The sequence below is a fragment of the Hyalella azteca genome, unplaced genomic scaffold (genome assembly GCF_000764305.2).
Source record: "Hyalella azteca isolate HAZT.00-mixed unplaced genomic scaffold, Hazt_2.0.2 contig16840, whole genome shotgun sequence".
In the NCBI taxonomy this organism is placed as follows: domain Eukaryota; kingdom Metazoa; phylum Arthropoda; class Malacostraca; order Amphipoda; family Hyalellidae; genus Hyalella; species Hyalella azteca.
The window spans coordinates 40,940-57,662 of record NW_025946648.1 but is presented as its reverse complement, the minus strand read 5'-3'; the positions used below and the strand labels follow the sequence as shown (position 1 = coordinate 57,662).

General features: G+C 38.2%; 1 protein-coding gene across 1 annotated transcript; it reads left to right on the top strand.

The window, feature by feature from the left end:
• The first annotated feature begins 8,173 nt into the window (after positions 1-8,173).
• Positions 8,174-16,376, top strand: LOC108668228 (dehydrogenase/reductase SDR family member 4-like). Its single transcript, XM_047885060.1, has 6 exons — positions 8,174-8,224; positions 11,692-11,769; positions 12,792-12,947; positions 13,488-13,622; positions 14,856-14,908; positions 15,069-16,376. Exons 1-6 carry the CDS (start codon positions 8,174-8,176, stop codon positions 15,181-15,183), a joined length of 588 nt encoding a protein of 195 aa, XP_047741016.1. The 3' UTR covers positions 15,184-16,376.
• The last annotated feature ends 347 nt before the right edge of the window (positions 16,377-16,723 follow it).

Genomic DNA, 16,723 nt, shown 5'->3' with positions numbered 1-16,723 from the left:
ACTTCGTAAATCTTACCTCCTTCATTCAGAATCATCTCAACCATAGACTGACGCTCTCTCTCTCATACGCCCCGCATACCATCAACAAGTGCTCCACAGTGCACAGTTTCCGTCTCATCCACATCACATACATAAAACATTTATCTTTCCTCCTCTCATTCCTCCTGTATGTACGTCGATTCCACACAAAATAGAAGGTTCCCTCCTCAACTACCATTATACCATCCCTCAACATTCATATTTCGGCATCACTTTCATCTGATACAGTTTTAGAGTTTTTTTTTTCCTTCATTCCTAACTTCCACACTTTTAGCCATGTTCTTTCATACGCTTATTTATTTCTCTTTTGCACTCTTTTTCAATGCCTAGCAAATTACGGACCAGGCAATAAGTCCAGCAGCTATCTCAATCAATCGTCAGCTATGGAAAGATCGGGTTCCAAAGGCCGGATCCATTGTGAATCAAGTCACGAAAAGTTCAAGAATCGGCAACAGGCCATGGGCCTATTTCTTCAACGCCGACACTTCTATTCTATTCTATCCCACTCTATCCCAACCGCACCCCGTACTGTCACCACCCATTCGTCCTTTGGCCCAGCGGGTCCATGGCGCACCCATGCTTCAGTAGGTATCATAGGCGCTTCAATCTTCTGGGAAGTAATAGGAGATGTGTTTCAGGCAACAAGGACAATTCTTCATGCGCTGGACGGAAGGGATGTCACGAAGTTTGAATAAAATGCTGCCATACCCTAGTTTGCTGCGAATAAAACTGATATATACCTGCCGAAGTAGACGTCTCGAGGCACCCCTGCTGCTGCCTGAGGGCGCTCGTAGGGGTGCCAGTTGGCGGAGGCCCTCATTCTGCAGGTAAGAAATGTGTGCCTGAAATGTTAGTTTCGGAGCATCAAATAGAATGCCCAAGACCCTCCGCACATGGACATTCTTAATGGCTTGGTTTGCAGTAATAACATATACTGGTGGGATATTACGTTTTTGCGCGAAGAACTGGAGAGTATACTTTAATGGATTTACAGTGAACTGCCATTTTTCAAGCCAACAACTCAGTAAATTTAAATAACTTTGCATCCTCAGCTGGGTAACTCCCGCGGTGTTAGCAACCAATGTGATGTTATCAGCGTAGGAGAGGATTTTCACAATTGAGGGGATTTTGGGTGGTCACTCAGCATTATGTTGAAGAGTGTTGGAGAGAGGACTGCACCCTGGGGAAGTCCCCTACGAAGAGGTTTCATCTCAGAAAGGCAATTGCCAACTTGCATAGAGGTGGTCCTGTCCTTGAGGTAATGATACATCCATCGGATTAGTTGGGAAGAGGCCCTTTTGCCATAATGCCATACACTGATAAAAGCACCCTAAGTATTGAAAATGATGAGGAGCTCAATTTTGTTGCAATACGGGCTCCTTGTTAGGAAGAGGTTGGCAATGAGGTCAGTCCCTGGTGAAGTATTCTTTAACCACTGAATAGACATCTGAAGTTCTTGACGATTGATATCTGGAGATATTGACTCACTAGCACCACTCACCACACTTTCCACCCCTTCAATCACCTCTTCATCCCATACGCGCTCCTGAGCAGTGGCTGAGTCATGTGTGAAATGCTCAAGAAAAAGAGTTGCTATTTCATAATTTGAGGTGGTATGGTTGCCAATTGGAAGGTTTCTCGAGCCTTGTTTCCCACCAATGCTCTTAATTACACGCCACACATTGAATGAGGGTGTGATGCTCCCCAGGGACTCAGTAAACTTATTCAAGCTCTTTTTTTTTTCACCGGCATGTTTTGCCGGTGCAGCACAACGTTTGCAGTGTATCATGTTTGAGGGAGTTGAATGGTTCCAGTGGAGGTTCTTTGCTCTTTTCCTGTCTTCAACAGCAACTTTGCACTCTTTATCCCATATGGAGTGGTTCGGTGGCATTGTCTGTTGTTGGATGCCTTTGAGATGCAGTAATTGGCGATGCTGATAAATAAATAAATAATAATAGCGGTTTCAGCGTTTATTAGGAAGTAGGCCTGTCGCCGATTCTTAACATCGCAGAACATTCACAGCATTTTGCGGTCTCGAACTCGCAACTCACTGCTCCAACTCTGCTGTGCTTAACCGTCCGGCCTCCTCGCCGATTCTGACCAGAAACTGGCGCACAGAGCTGGGATCGAACCCGCACCTCCCTGCTCCAATCTTGGTACTCTGAACTTTAACCACTGGGCCACCCTGCCCACCACTGGGCCACCCTGCCCAGTGATTTTTTTGGGTTATACACTGGTTGAGGATTTACACGTTAAGAGGAGCATTCATTTCACTTACAGGTTTGGTGCTTTGGAGAAACAAAAAGGTCCAGTTGGCACGCTTGATAGCCCAGTTTTGGCGGAACTATGCTGCTCTAGGCAAACCCAAAACCAAGGGTGATTTCTAAAGGGAAGTGGTCGCTACCTATGTCACTACCGTGATGCTGCTCCTCAAGGATGCTCCTCAAGGATGTGAGTGATATGCAGAGGTCAAGAGTGGACGTATAGCCAGTGCGATTATCAATGTATGTTGGAGTGCCTGGATCGTTGAGCAATATAAGATTGTGGACGTCCAGCAATCTTTCAATGTCAATACTTCTGCCTGTGAAGTTGGACCTGTTGTGAGAGTCCATAAAGGTGGATGGCCTTTGAAGTCCCCAATTAGGATGAAACGGTTTCCAAGCTGAATTGGTGCACCGCTGCAATGCCTGACCTGATATATTTTTATAAGGGTTGTAGGCATTCAGAATGCTGAGCAAAAATGTTCGCTGCTAACGTAAGATTATCGGACGCTAATGTCAACAGCTGTCACACGCCACCCATTTGGTCACAGCGGCCCAAAATCATATCCAACCATTACATTCACCATAATATTAAATTAATTTAATTACCGTAATATTCATCAATTTAACCCACTTGCTCATAAATTTTTTAATCGGTTAAATTTGTGCTTAAATAATGACATAACTATCTAGATCTTGTTTAATCAGAAAAATAAAGCGCTTAAATCTTATCTTTGTGGTATCATCGTTAAGTGGCAAAAGTTGTTATCATTTTCCAGAGAGTTCTGAGAGATTGTGCAACATCATCAAGAGCCACTCATGCTGCTCACGACTGTCAGGCGTGTCACGATGACTTAAACATATAATAACGTTACTTAATTAGTAATGCTGCCCAAAAAATAGTGTGTAGCCGCACAAGCAGAAAAATCGGATCAGTTCTTTAGTATGAAACATGCGATAACGCCACTGTGCAAAATACACTTTTTCATCTGGTTACAATAACACGAACGAACTTTAATTAAGGATCTGAGGTTAGTAGTTTACTTTTATGTTCGTCATCTCAGTCAGTTTATCCGTTGCGATTTGAGCTATGTGAATAGAACCAACTGAGTTTCTCGCTTAACGTTATCATTTAACATGATGGCTACGCATTAGCAATCAGAAATGTGAGTTGCGGATTCAGCGGGAATTTCCTGACCCTTATAAGCGTGCAAGCAATTTACGCTCAGTAATTATTCTGAGATTATTGTGAATATTTTTAGAACAATCCGCGATATATTGGAGCAGCGATACAAAGCGATGTAGCAAGGTGTTACTACGCTAGCCGCTACTGCTTGTTTCTAAAAAAAATTCTCTTGTAAATACTTGCTTATTTCAGCTTTTCGATGTTACGAATAGTTTTTTTTTTTTATTTGGCGATATAATACGTATTTGTACCAGACAATAGCAAGTGCCTCATGGAAGACTATTTATCGCTGGTAGTGATATACTGATGACGAGGTATGAATCTATGTGCGCATAATGGTAGCATAGGTGAGAGTCATGTACTTTCTGTCGGAGCGGAGGTGGAGGGTGTGAATGGCGCACACATGGGGAGGGGGGGGGGAATGAGAGGAGAGAGGATGAGTGTATTTTACATGATTAGGTGTGAATATGCAGAAACAGTAGAGCACCTTATGGTTGAGTGGGAAGACTATAAGAGAGCAAGACGAGCTGAAATGAAAGGGATTTCTGAATGAGGGGGTAATAGTTATGGTATTTATATAATGAGAGAACAGGTGAGGAGTGGATTGAAATGACTGCGGTTTCGCCGGCGAGGAAAGCCTTAACGGAGATTGCGAGTGCAAAGAAGCATTTGCAGAGCATGTGAGCTACGTGAGAGATAAAAGATGTCAGGAGTCATGATGATTGGTCAGGACACAGTGAAAGCAAAAAATAAATAAATAATTACTTACCCACGCTAGCATTTTTACATTAGTTTTTATCTCTGAGCCATTTCGCGAAAAAATCCGAATGTCTCACAGTCGTCAGAGGAGCTAGGGATTATTTTGTTTGGCTCACAGGCCGTTCGAAAATAGTCATAAGAATAAACGGCTCTACCGACTTTACAGTTTACAGTGCCTGGATATGTAATGGGGAATTTTACTTTAAATTTCTTTTTCGTTGTCCTGCAATCAGAAAATGGCTTACCGTCAATGCCGATAATGTCGCCCCATCACTAGAGTCGCCGGCTTTCAATATAATCGATCTATTTTATAAACTAGCAGGCAAATCTTTCTATCGCGGTCAAGACAGCTTTTTGGTCATCATTTGGTTCTGGCAAATCATAGTTCTGGCAAGTACTACACGGTTTTTAGTGACGAGTGGCGAGGTAAGTCAGAACTTGCTGAGTGGCTACTCATGTGTCATTGACAGAAGAATTCTAAATAAAACTGAACGGAAATTGAACAAGCAAGCTGCAAGAAGGCCGAAATCAATCGACAATTAGGTGCACTAGGATCGAATGAAGCTTAGAATTATTTCACATTAACTTCCTTTCACTGATTCAAAAACGGTAGAAAAATCTAGTAAATTCTGTAACATAACGTTTCGAATAATTACAAATTACGACAAAAAATGATAGTGCGCGTTTCAAAAGTATTGAATTGAATTACATCCCAATTGATGTTTCGATTTCGAGGCTTCATGCGTTGTTCATTAAACGGCAGGAAATAAACGCCTCAGTTCCGATAGCCCTCTAAACTTATTCAAACAATTTATATTCTGACACTAGCCGGACTGCTCTCCGTGCATGGCACAAGCTTTTTCAATTCGTCAAGATTTTTGAATTCGTCAATTAGATTTTTTCAATTCGTCGAAATCTAATTCTTTTCAGGAACTCTCTCAGTACTTAGAATTTTTTTGTGTGTTCTAATTTTCAATCATCACCATAATTCGTGAATGTCTCTAAAAAACTAAAAATCACAAAGTACAATCGTCAAATTTCTTATGTGCTTCAAGACTTTTATTATAGAATTTCATCGCATCAAACTCAGTAAATATTTTTCATCTTTTGTTTTATATTTAATAATAAAGCTGAGCTTGATATTGAGGTGAGGTCTCATGTCTTTCTCTCACTACAGTGCATTTGTATTAGTAATACTCGTACATACATAGTGATATATAATACAAAGCTTCATCGAATCGTTTGCACTCAAGTAGTAAAATACACTCTAAGCAGCAGTGGCACCATACGTTTAAAATATACGAAAAATACGGTCATAAAAATCAAACGCTGATTAAAACTTATTTAAAGCAGGTAATAAAAAATTATATTTATTTAGTTATTCTAAATATTTAGAATGCTAGAATATAATTGGTCAAATCATGTCAAGTAGATGCATTGCATACACTATGGCGCAGATGAAGAGAAATGCAATTCGTGCTACGATGACGCGCACAGCAGATAACGTGCATGGCGCTATTACATTAATAGGTAAAATACGTGGTGAACATTTAATTATAAGGTCTATTATACGTTATCTGTCGTTTTTTGTAAGCGTGTAATTGAGTAAATGCAAGGAAATACTAGCTTCACCTATATGAAGGTGTAATATTGCCCAAAAAGTGATCAACACACTCTTAAAAGTAGCAATATTACATCTTTTTGCAGCCGGGTCAAATTGGGCCAGGGTGACCCACACCAGCGCAAAAAAATGTATCGCAATCTTAACGATTGTTTACTCGTTTTTTTGAGCGTTCATTTAATCCTGTGATTTATTCAATGTGAATGCAAATAGCATGTACCTTCGGTGTGCAGACTACTACAATTTGTCTACCCGTATATTCCCTTGTATGATTTTCCGAGCCATAACAACAATTTAATAATAGAGAGAAAAATAACTCAAAATGTATCATTTCTGAATTTTTGATGTTCCTCTTTTTCCTCCACCAATTACACGTCCATATTGTAAATTATTTTGTTAGTTTTTAGAGTAGAAATCAAAATTTTAGAAATTTTTTCTGTATTAATCTAATAGTAATTTGTTAATGATTTGTTTACATTTCTAGGTTTTAGATTTTTTTCAAAATTAAAATCAGCGCTGTAAGAATGATGAAAGATCCTTTGAACTTTAAATAAATCATAAACTTTCATAAACATAAATCATTGAACTTCATTTAAATAAATCATAAACATAAATCATTGAACTTTAAATAAATCACCAAGTGAAATTTAAATAAATCATAATGCATTTCAAGTTGGCCAAATTTTTCTGCCAAAAAATTATTTACCTCGTTTATGTATTCTTATTAATTAGTTATATATATTTTTTACGTTGTGGTATCATCATGACAGCTAGCTTGTTATCATGATTAGAACTTTCGGAAACCAACCTGAGATATCACATTCCTCCAACTCACGCGTGACTGCATGACGTAAGCATTCAAGTGCCCGGCAGGTATATTGGGAGCTCGTAACATTTCCTTGGTCAGTCGGTCACAAGTTCGGCTGGAGTTACAACGTCTTTTTTTTCCAGCAACCAAAGGTCGAGGAACTTAACTTAACTCTGTTCCTTCAACTTTTAAACTTCGTTCCTTTGTTCGGCTTGGTTTTCGTCTGCTCGAATTAATCATACAGTTATTACTTATGATAGTAATTACAAGTTAGAATCTTTGATGCAAATTCAAGTGATTTGCATCACCTTCTCCATACATTTTATTTTAAGCAATACTCAAACAACATAAACAAAAAAATCTTCTTCAAAAATTACCAGTACAATTTCTGATATATTTCAAAAACTTTAGCGCTCTTTCCATTCAGGAATTACAAGTGCATTTTAGGGATATTTAAAAGATTCTAAAGCTCTCAACACACCACAAAGATTTCTGGCAGAGCTTCCACTAAACTTGGTCTATGTTGATTTCGTTAAGTTCCGAACTTTTTCCCTATATGTATGTAGGTAACTCTAGGTGCATAAACACCAACTGAATTTTCTTATTCCAAAATTCACAGGGGAATTTCAGAGATATTTGACAGATTCTAAAGCTCTTTACACACCACAAAGATGTTGGCTTCAAGCAGATCAGCCCTCGCCTCCGCACGCCAGTGCAGGCAAATGTCGCACGCAAGCAACAAACTCAGCGGTCAAGTGGCCGTCCTCACCGGCTCTACGGACGGGTAAGTCCAGATTGCCTTTCACTTGATACTTCAAAAGCCAAATCAAGCAAGTAGTTAAATTGTTATTGGGTGTTTTGAATACCTAATTAAATTATATATCTTAATTATTTTTACACCCTGGATTTTATTTGGGCTGATTTTAATTCGTGAATAGCTTTGACACCTGTTTCTATGTGAAATTCCATTTTTATCACGGTACGTACAATTCAAAATAGTTATGATACTTGCCTTAAAATCATCAAGTAGAAGGATACTTGAATTATTCTTCCTACTTTCTTCCCGTATCATTATCTTGCCCCCATCAACATCCATCCCTTCGCAATGACATAAGACATTCTGCTCGTAATGATATTTAACTCATGGATATTTGCCGAAGTTTGTAGGTTTGTGTGCTTGTGATTGAAGCCTGGCGCTTGAAATATATAGTGGATATTCGAGGCGTGGTTCCAGGATATTTATCGTGTTGGGATATGACCAGGGAAAATTTATTCCTAGTGGGAGCACAGGAAAGGATTGAAAGAAAAAGAAGAAAAGGATTAGATCAAAAATTGAAATATGATAATGACATTTGTATTGAAATTTGTACTTTTAATTAAATTAATACGAGTGTTATCTTTCAGTATTGGTCTTGCGATCGCGAAGCGCATGGGCCAGGAGGGCGCGCGCGTGGTGGTAAGCAGCCGGCGGAGCCACAACGTGGAGCGCGCCGTGCAGGATGCAGTGCAATGTCGGCAAACCCGAGGACAGGCACAACTTGATCGATCAGGTTAGTGAACTGTTTACCATTGTTTAAATGATTATCATTGGCGTGCTTGGTGTGCAGTGCTCTGTCGCCGAACCTAAGGACAGGCACAACTTGACAAGTAACTAGTAAACTAGTAAACTGTTTACTATTATTAAATTGTTTTTCCGTGGATTGAACTGTTGGTTTACTGGAAAAATCTCAGAGAAATATTTGCCGCCTGACAACTATGCTCTCGCATGGCCTTTGAAATGCATTATCCCTAATACCGCCATTGAGAGATATTAATGCGGTGTTAGCAGGCCAGCTGCACAGACCCGACAATAGACGCTAATTCTTTACATACCGAAAATTAAGTGCAGCCATTGTTAATTTTACAAAACTTCTCTTTAACTTCACTTCTTGTTTGTTTGTTTGTTTGTTTGTTTGACTGTCTGCTACAAATCTTATAATCGATATTTAACACACTTCTACTTGTCCAATCGATCTGAAATTTTGTACACTTGCGTAAAGTAGGAGACGATGCAGGAATCAATTGCCACAATAAATAATTTTGAAAATTTAATTTTTTTTCATATATTAAAAAAATTTTAAAATTATTTTTTTATTATATGGAAATAAAATTAGAATTAATTGTACATGTGTAACATCGGAGACACTGTATTCATTAGAAGTGTTGTCTTTAAAAAGTAATTTTTAAACGCATGTTATTCGCAACAACACTCATTTTTCGGCGTTACATTCATGGCCGTTGCCGTGCTGTTATCTAAAGTATAACATTGAGTTTCTACATACATAAACTATACTTTATTTTTAAGCGAATGACTGAGTAGAATGACGCCGGGATATACACCATAAAATCAAGTGTAAATCGTGAGGGAAGTTTTACGCTTGATTTTATTTTATATGCCACGGATAGGTATTATTTGATGACAAAACAACATCCGTAACTTTCAGATCTGTACGCGCTCCGTAAATGATAAATGATTGAAAATTTTCTTAGCGGACTCGATGATAAGTTCTCGAATTGTGGAGTGACTAACATGACCGCAAATAACTTCGAACAAGGCATTTTATATATAGTGTGTGCTGATGAGGCTTGCAGCATATGTAGGTAGGTCATCACAAACCCCTACTGTTCATTTGATTTACGATCACGATATAAGTAAAATTTTCACTGATAAGTATATCCGAAAAATTACAATGGCATGCTATTTATTTTCGGCCAGATCAACTTAATTACTAAAAGACAGCGAAAAATTTTTATTGCAACAAATTAAGAACCGATCTAAGAAACATGTAATGAAAATCTTATCACTTGGTTATTCTGATAAAAAAGGTTAAGAGGTACACTCTCCTTATCAGAATATGCATCGCGCGACTTTCTTATCCGTCACATATAGGATAGTTCGAAATGATTCTTTAGAAGAAACTTAACTTAATATATGGAAATTAAAAAAACTTTTTGGTGCATCGTCGCAATTTACCATCATAGATAAACTGGAACCATCATAGATATAAGGTCGTTCTAGAGGTTCTCCTAAAAATTGTTGAATGCTGTAATATAACGAAATAGTTTAATAAGGTATAAGTCACTTTGAACATTTGAGTGCGGATTAGTCATTACCACGTTTTTTCTTATCGTCTTCATGCAATCATTATCTAGATGATCAGCGGGCACCTCTATCTATTATCACCACATGCGCTCCTTAACATCTCTTTATTATTAAATTCTTTAGTAATACTTTCTCCTTGACTTGTGTTCATTGTTTCTATGGGCTGCATGGAGTGGCTGTGATATCAAATGATCTGCTCATATAGATTCCAATTATATGTATACCTGTCTTACATAAGCAGATTTTCCGATTTGTCCTCGACATAAATAAAATTGTAATAAGCTCAAGTCTCATCTATTATGATATTATTTATGTGTGACTCTCACGGGCAATTTGCTGCATGTGTGTTCAGATTAAGGCTTCTCAAAAATAGCCGCACAAAACCAGATACAAGTCTATCAGGTTTGCCATAAAAATCAAGCAAACGATCAGAAATAACATCATATGAACAACCGATCTCCACCGGTTACAGCTGATGGTCTACAACAGGATCTTTTCTTCTTCTTCAATTCGCTACTTCAATTCAAGTCTCTTGTTGCAGCCTTCCTCATGCAGTGTTCAGTGATAATCGCAAGTGTCGCCTGACTTTATCAACCTTTCATTTGGAAAAATTTTAATTCTCAAACTAAACTTCAATTAACAATTAGTAACAGACAAGTCAATAATGAAAAGTTGGGTAGATCTGATTTTCATGTCGTTCCATTAGCAATGTTTATATTCTTCTAATAGATCACTCAATTTATCAATTTACACTGAAATAATTATTTTCTTTTATTATGAATAAATTTCGGTCTACTTGTCAATTATATCTAATTATTATTTATGTAGAGTAATTGATCATACTACATGTCAACGAAGTCTGGTGGAGATTTTTTCTCTCAAATTCGTTTCTATTTTCTGAATTTAAATAGCTATATTTCTCAATTTTTGAGAAATCATGAAAAAACGCGCAAGCCGAGAACGTTCAAAAGCAGCTACCACACAGCAGCTGTGGAGATAAAACGCATCGAATTTTGCTAACGCGCGTACGAATGCAACTCGTTGATAGCGCATGCTTGCCCCTTCCTTGCATTGGTTGCAGAAAATAGCCAAATTTTATTATACTTCCTTAGAAGAAAAAGTAAAGAGACCCCGATAATAGGATTTAATGTTTTTCTAAACAGACCACGTATGTTTTGAGGTGAACACTACCCCTAACGTGACAAATTGCAAGATTGTTTTAGCATGAAAAGTTTTACCGTATAGTAACTTTTCGTTCATTTAATCAATGACATCATAAGTAAAACTTATTCATTAAATTCTTATAGTTCCTGCTCACCTGAACGACTCTCGCTTCATTCTTACCGGGCAGATTTTCTTACTGGCCTTACAAATTGATTCGCTTCCACAGTCTAAGTATTGATTCGCTTCCACAGTATAAATTACTTAAAATGTGTATTTATTTAGAATATTCTCTCAGTATTTTAGCGCGATATTTTTTGTGAGGTTTTTTTCTCACAAAAATACCGCTATCTCGACATCAACAATCGAAATCTTGACGTCATTCCTTTCGAGTTCTTGATTTCGTTTCTCTGTAACGAAAAACGGAAAATTTCGTGTGTACTAAACGATAACTATGAATTATCACAAAATAATACTATGGATTGAAATTTTCATTCCGATCACTATCACAATGTCTTATATTTAATTTACTATATTCTGGGCATCATCAGTAATGTCAATAAATACAATAAGTGCAATTTTTTAAATAACGCGTTATATATCGACATGAAATTTTCATTCAATCTGCGGAAAATAGTATCAAGCTAGAGACCGGACAACCTAATCCTGTATCTGAGAATATAATTTAAATCGTTTTCTCTTTATCTTTCCCAGACTGTTGCAAAATGGGGCGGAGTGGACATTTGCGTGCAGACCGCTGGCGTGAACCCGGCCACAGGCTGGCTGCTTGACGTGAGTTAAAAAGTCATAGAATAGAATATAATAGAATAAAAGTGTCGGCGTTAAAGAAATAGGCCTATGGCCTGTTGCCGATTCTTGAACTTTTCGTGACTTGATTCACAAGGGATCCGACCTTTGGAACCCGATCTTTCCTTAGCTGACGATTGATTGAGATAGCTGCTGGACTTATTGCCTGGTACAATCATACAATCATGTCATGCTTTTTGACGCATCGTCGCAATTTTTAAAGTTTAAATTAAAATTCATCAGCATCTATTGCAATTTCTCATTTTAACATTGTGCTTAATTACCGACAAGAATCTGTCATCTCCCAAAGCATGTTGATTTCAAATGATGCCTCATAGACTGTCATTCAACTGGGCACCAGTTCCACCCTCGGTGCCATAAAAATTCCAGCCGATCTATAGGTCTTGTCGTATCAGAAGGTTCTGTGAGGGGTTATCTCCGCTAGTTAACGATACGGTCATAAATAATTCAATGTAAATTTTGACTGTAAGCTTATTATCAGAACATTTGAACTGCCTTTACGGTGCATGAACTAATTAAGACAATTCCGAATCTCAACTTATCAGCCAATCCGCGACACACACACTGACGAAAAAAAATGTTAAGTTTGACAAGCAGTTTTGATTATTTTTAACTTTCAAGGCTCTCCTCATAACATATTTATGCTACAGCCATATACTATTTTACGTGTTTGTTACGACTGACATAATCTGCTGGTGGACACGTTATCTACAAGATGTATTGTACGTCTATTGCCGGAAATTCAATCCAAGTATCTGATGCCCCCCTCTGGAGATTGCAATTAACGCACGTCTCTTCACGTATTCATTTTTTTCTAGAAGATATTACGCGCCCGAAAAAATATATGAAGAGGTCAGTCAAAATGATTACAAAAACAATTTTCTTTTTTATGGTTGAGCCTATTTCCGTATCCGTCGATCAACTTAATGATTGCAAGCATTAGGAAACAAATATCTAAGGTTTAAACTTTAAATAATTGTGTGCAGTGTTCGGAGGCAGTGTGGGACAAGCTCTTCGACATTAATGTGAAGAGCACGTGGGCGATCACGAAACTCGTCGCGCCGTACATGCAGAAGAAGAAGAACGGCTGCATCATCTATGTCCCCAGTTTGGGCGTCTATGGACAAATCGTGCCAGACGGGGTACGTACATCTTCGTAACCACCCCTGAGATGTAATCAGGAAGTTCATCAAATAAGCTTTTGTTACGTTAGTGGAGTACGAAAATTTCTTGTCCATAGTATCCTTAGTATATGTTTCGGCGCAGCATTCCCAGGCCACAATGGATCGCCGCCTCTGACTACCGCGCATCCGCCCTCATATAGGCAAGCTGATGCACGATGCTGTTGCTTGCGGAGTCAATGCGCCAGGTCTGATAGGTTTTTGCCACGTTTATATTGACAACTACTAAACTTTAACTACTTTTCTATTATTGCAATATTCATGTATGTGTCAACGAGGGAAGGTATCCATCCTGGTTCCAGAAGTGAAGGACCGAAAGCAATCAATATAAATGCATTTTTCTGTGCTACAAGTGCCAGCTGACGTATGCTCACGCTACGGTAAATCTGCGTAGATAGGAACCAAGTAACACTAACACGAATAATTCATCAGTGAGCGAAGACTTGAGACTTCATCCATTAGGAGTTTTAAAAATGGTTGTTCTATTATTGTGTTTCACAGGCGCTGAGCGGCTACATCGTCAGCAAGACTTGCCTGCTCTCCTTGTGTAAAATGGCCGCTCAGCAACTCGCTCCTGACAACGTGCGGGTGAATACCATCATACCTGGAGCCATCAAGACCCGCTTCGCTGAAGTGGTGAGTGGATGTTGAAGTCCAGAAAATTGTTTCTTGATATTTCATGACACGTATGAAATGTCCATACCAGATTTAGATGTCCATTGGCTTGAGATACCTTGAAAACCACTTGACAATGAAAAAAAAGTTAATGGATCAACATACGAGCTGCTTACGAGCTCTTACAGCTCTTTGCACTGTACTGCCGTGGTGTACTATCCACCATAGATGGCCAAACGTAGTGCCAAATTTACCACGGGTATACCGTCCGTAAGACAGATCGTTCATTTGACGATCATTTCAAGATGACGTGTAGGCCTGAATCCGTACTATCAAAACTTGTTTAGAATAGAATAGAAGTGTCGGCGCTGAAGAAATAGGCCCATGCATGGCCTGTTGCCGATTCTTGAACTTTTCGTGACTTGATTCACAAGGGATCCGGCCTTTGGAACACGATCTTTCCATAGCTGATATAGTTCATTTAGCTGCCGATTTCTCGTCTGTGATCGCTGGGTTGAGTTTAAGAACCGTCAGTGGTTGGCTGTCGCAGTTACAAACACTTAACTATTTTCGATAATACGGCCCATGTTGATTTTCTTTCTCAAGAGCACGTCTATGCAGTAAAAAGCCAGCGTCAGGCCCTGACGTCGGTGTTATATTCTGAGCTTGAAATTACGTGCAAAACGGTAATTATTGGCTGTTCATTATAAAATAGAATACATATGCCAGAAGTTAATTTTGTGTGGCAACTAATTCACAATTTTTGAAAACGGGTGTTTATGTCTCGAGTATGTCTCGAAAACCAATGCATCATCCAACAGTAGTCAGCAGAAAAAATTAATTGCTTGTAATTGTCGATAATCTCAGGTACATGGGTCATAATAATCAATGTCATCATTTTAAATCAGTGTCAGTAACTAATCATTATATTATAGTGAAGATTTTTCGCGCAAGAGTATTTGCGATGTCAAAACTGTAATATAAGACGTCTTATTTGTTCTACATGAGTTCGCAACTTTCACAATTTGTATTTTGAGTATTCTTGTACAATTGTAGCTCAAACATGAAAAATAGCCATGTTTATTCCTTCGTGATTGATTAACTCATTTGGAGCATTTTTACAGCACTTACGAATTTGTACAAACTTATATAATGTTGTCGTCACACCTATACAAGAAGGAATAAAATCATCCCTATTAGGAGGTATATCAAAAATTCACAGCCTCTGCTTCATTTTGGTGTGTTTCTTTTCAGTTGTCGAGGGAAGACGTTGCAAGCTATCTGATGGCTCTATGTCCCCTAGGGAGGTAAGATCACAATCGTTTAGACTTTAGAGCAATGAAATACGGATGTTACTAGCACCGCATATGTATATGTACTGATGGCTATTTCTTCATACAAACAATAATTGTCATATATGTTTCTAAAAGGGCCCGTTCAGCCATGCAACTGTTTTAATCGTTGCAGGTTCGGTGAGCCTGACGATGTCGCCGGCATGGCCGCCTTCCTAGCCTCGGCCGACGCCTCCTACGTGACCGGCGAAAACTTCGTGGTTGCCGGCGGTATGCCGTCCAGACTCTAGTCGAGTTTCTTTGCTCGTCCAATATTTCGGCGAAATTTTCATCATAATAAGAACTCAATCAAAAGCCTTCGGCACTGTCTCACTGCAGCGCCAACAGTGAATCATTTGACCAGTTGTTGGCCCACATTTCCAAAACATTAACACTCTTCTCCTGGGGTTCCGGAAAGGGCACTAATAATAAGCACTGATCTGAATTTTTTTAAATATATTATAACTAGAAATTGAAATTGGAATTTGAAGTAAGAATGTTACAAACAATCTATACCACACACTCATGAATTGATACGAGTATAACTGAATTTGGGCTTCAATCCTTTATTATTTGTTTAAAATAATCTCACCGGCGTTAAAAACTCACAGTAAAACTCGCAGGCATTGAACTATGTACCATTAATGTGAAGTGAAATCCTATTATGATGGTCGCCTTGACTTACTTGGAGTTCATTTGAATTGCGATGTATTTGTGGGATTGTCTTTACTTGGGACGCGTTCACTTATTTGTGATATAGCCATTAATGTATAATATTTTGACTGAAGAAATTCTTGCAACGAGTTTAAATAAATCTACAATCTACGAGCGCAATCTACATGACTTGATTATCATGCGCGCTTAATGTTGAATGACGTTATTCTTAGGGATAGAAATAGCCGTTAAGTTTGCTGCCCACACGAAAACCGGACATTTGTGAACTAGTAAAACTCTTCTGTGTACATGTTTATCAATTGTATACAGAACATTTTATTAATTTAGCTACACCGTCTATTGATTATTGGAACTCTGTCTTGAGAATATATTTCATCTTGAATAAAAAGCGCATTTTTTCCTCAAATTTTTGTTCATTTTCTTGTTTAGAAAAGCAGGTCCGCATAATTTAATTCGTTTTACCTGAGAACTTGAATCAAGTGACTTTAATCTTTGCGAGAAGTTAATCGGAAATATCTTTTATTTTTCTTTTCTAAATATATTCTTGATTATATAGCACTGCATCCATCAAGCTTTTCCTCGAACCATCGGGGTAACCACATTACCAAGAAGAAGTAGAGAAAGAAAGCCACTGGCCGTATATATATATAATCACTTTAAAATATATACCACCTTTTAAAACTACATTCATAACCAAAGCTACAATTTAGCTGTTGTCGGACAGCAAAAAAAAATATAACTCAGTACTCACCGCAGTGTGTGACAGAGAGCTCATTTTCCCATCGACGAAAACGTGAAGTCACGGACAGACAGACGGACGGACTTACATGACGAGCACAATAGCGCCTTTTTTCCATAAATGAGAAAATGTGCTAAAAACTACAAGAATAACAGGGAAAATTCTCACATGGATGACCTTGAAGACTCAATTTACTATAAGAACGCGAGCATAAAATTAGAAAATCAAATCACATTCAAACACTATAAACTGTAAATCGGATTCATTTAATCAGAATTAATTATTGCCATCGCATTTATTTTAACTTAATACGGCACTATAAATTGTAGGCAGACATGAAGTCATCTACTATATAGCGGAAAATAAGCTCGTCTCGG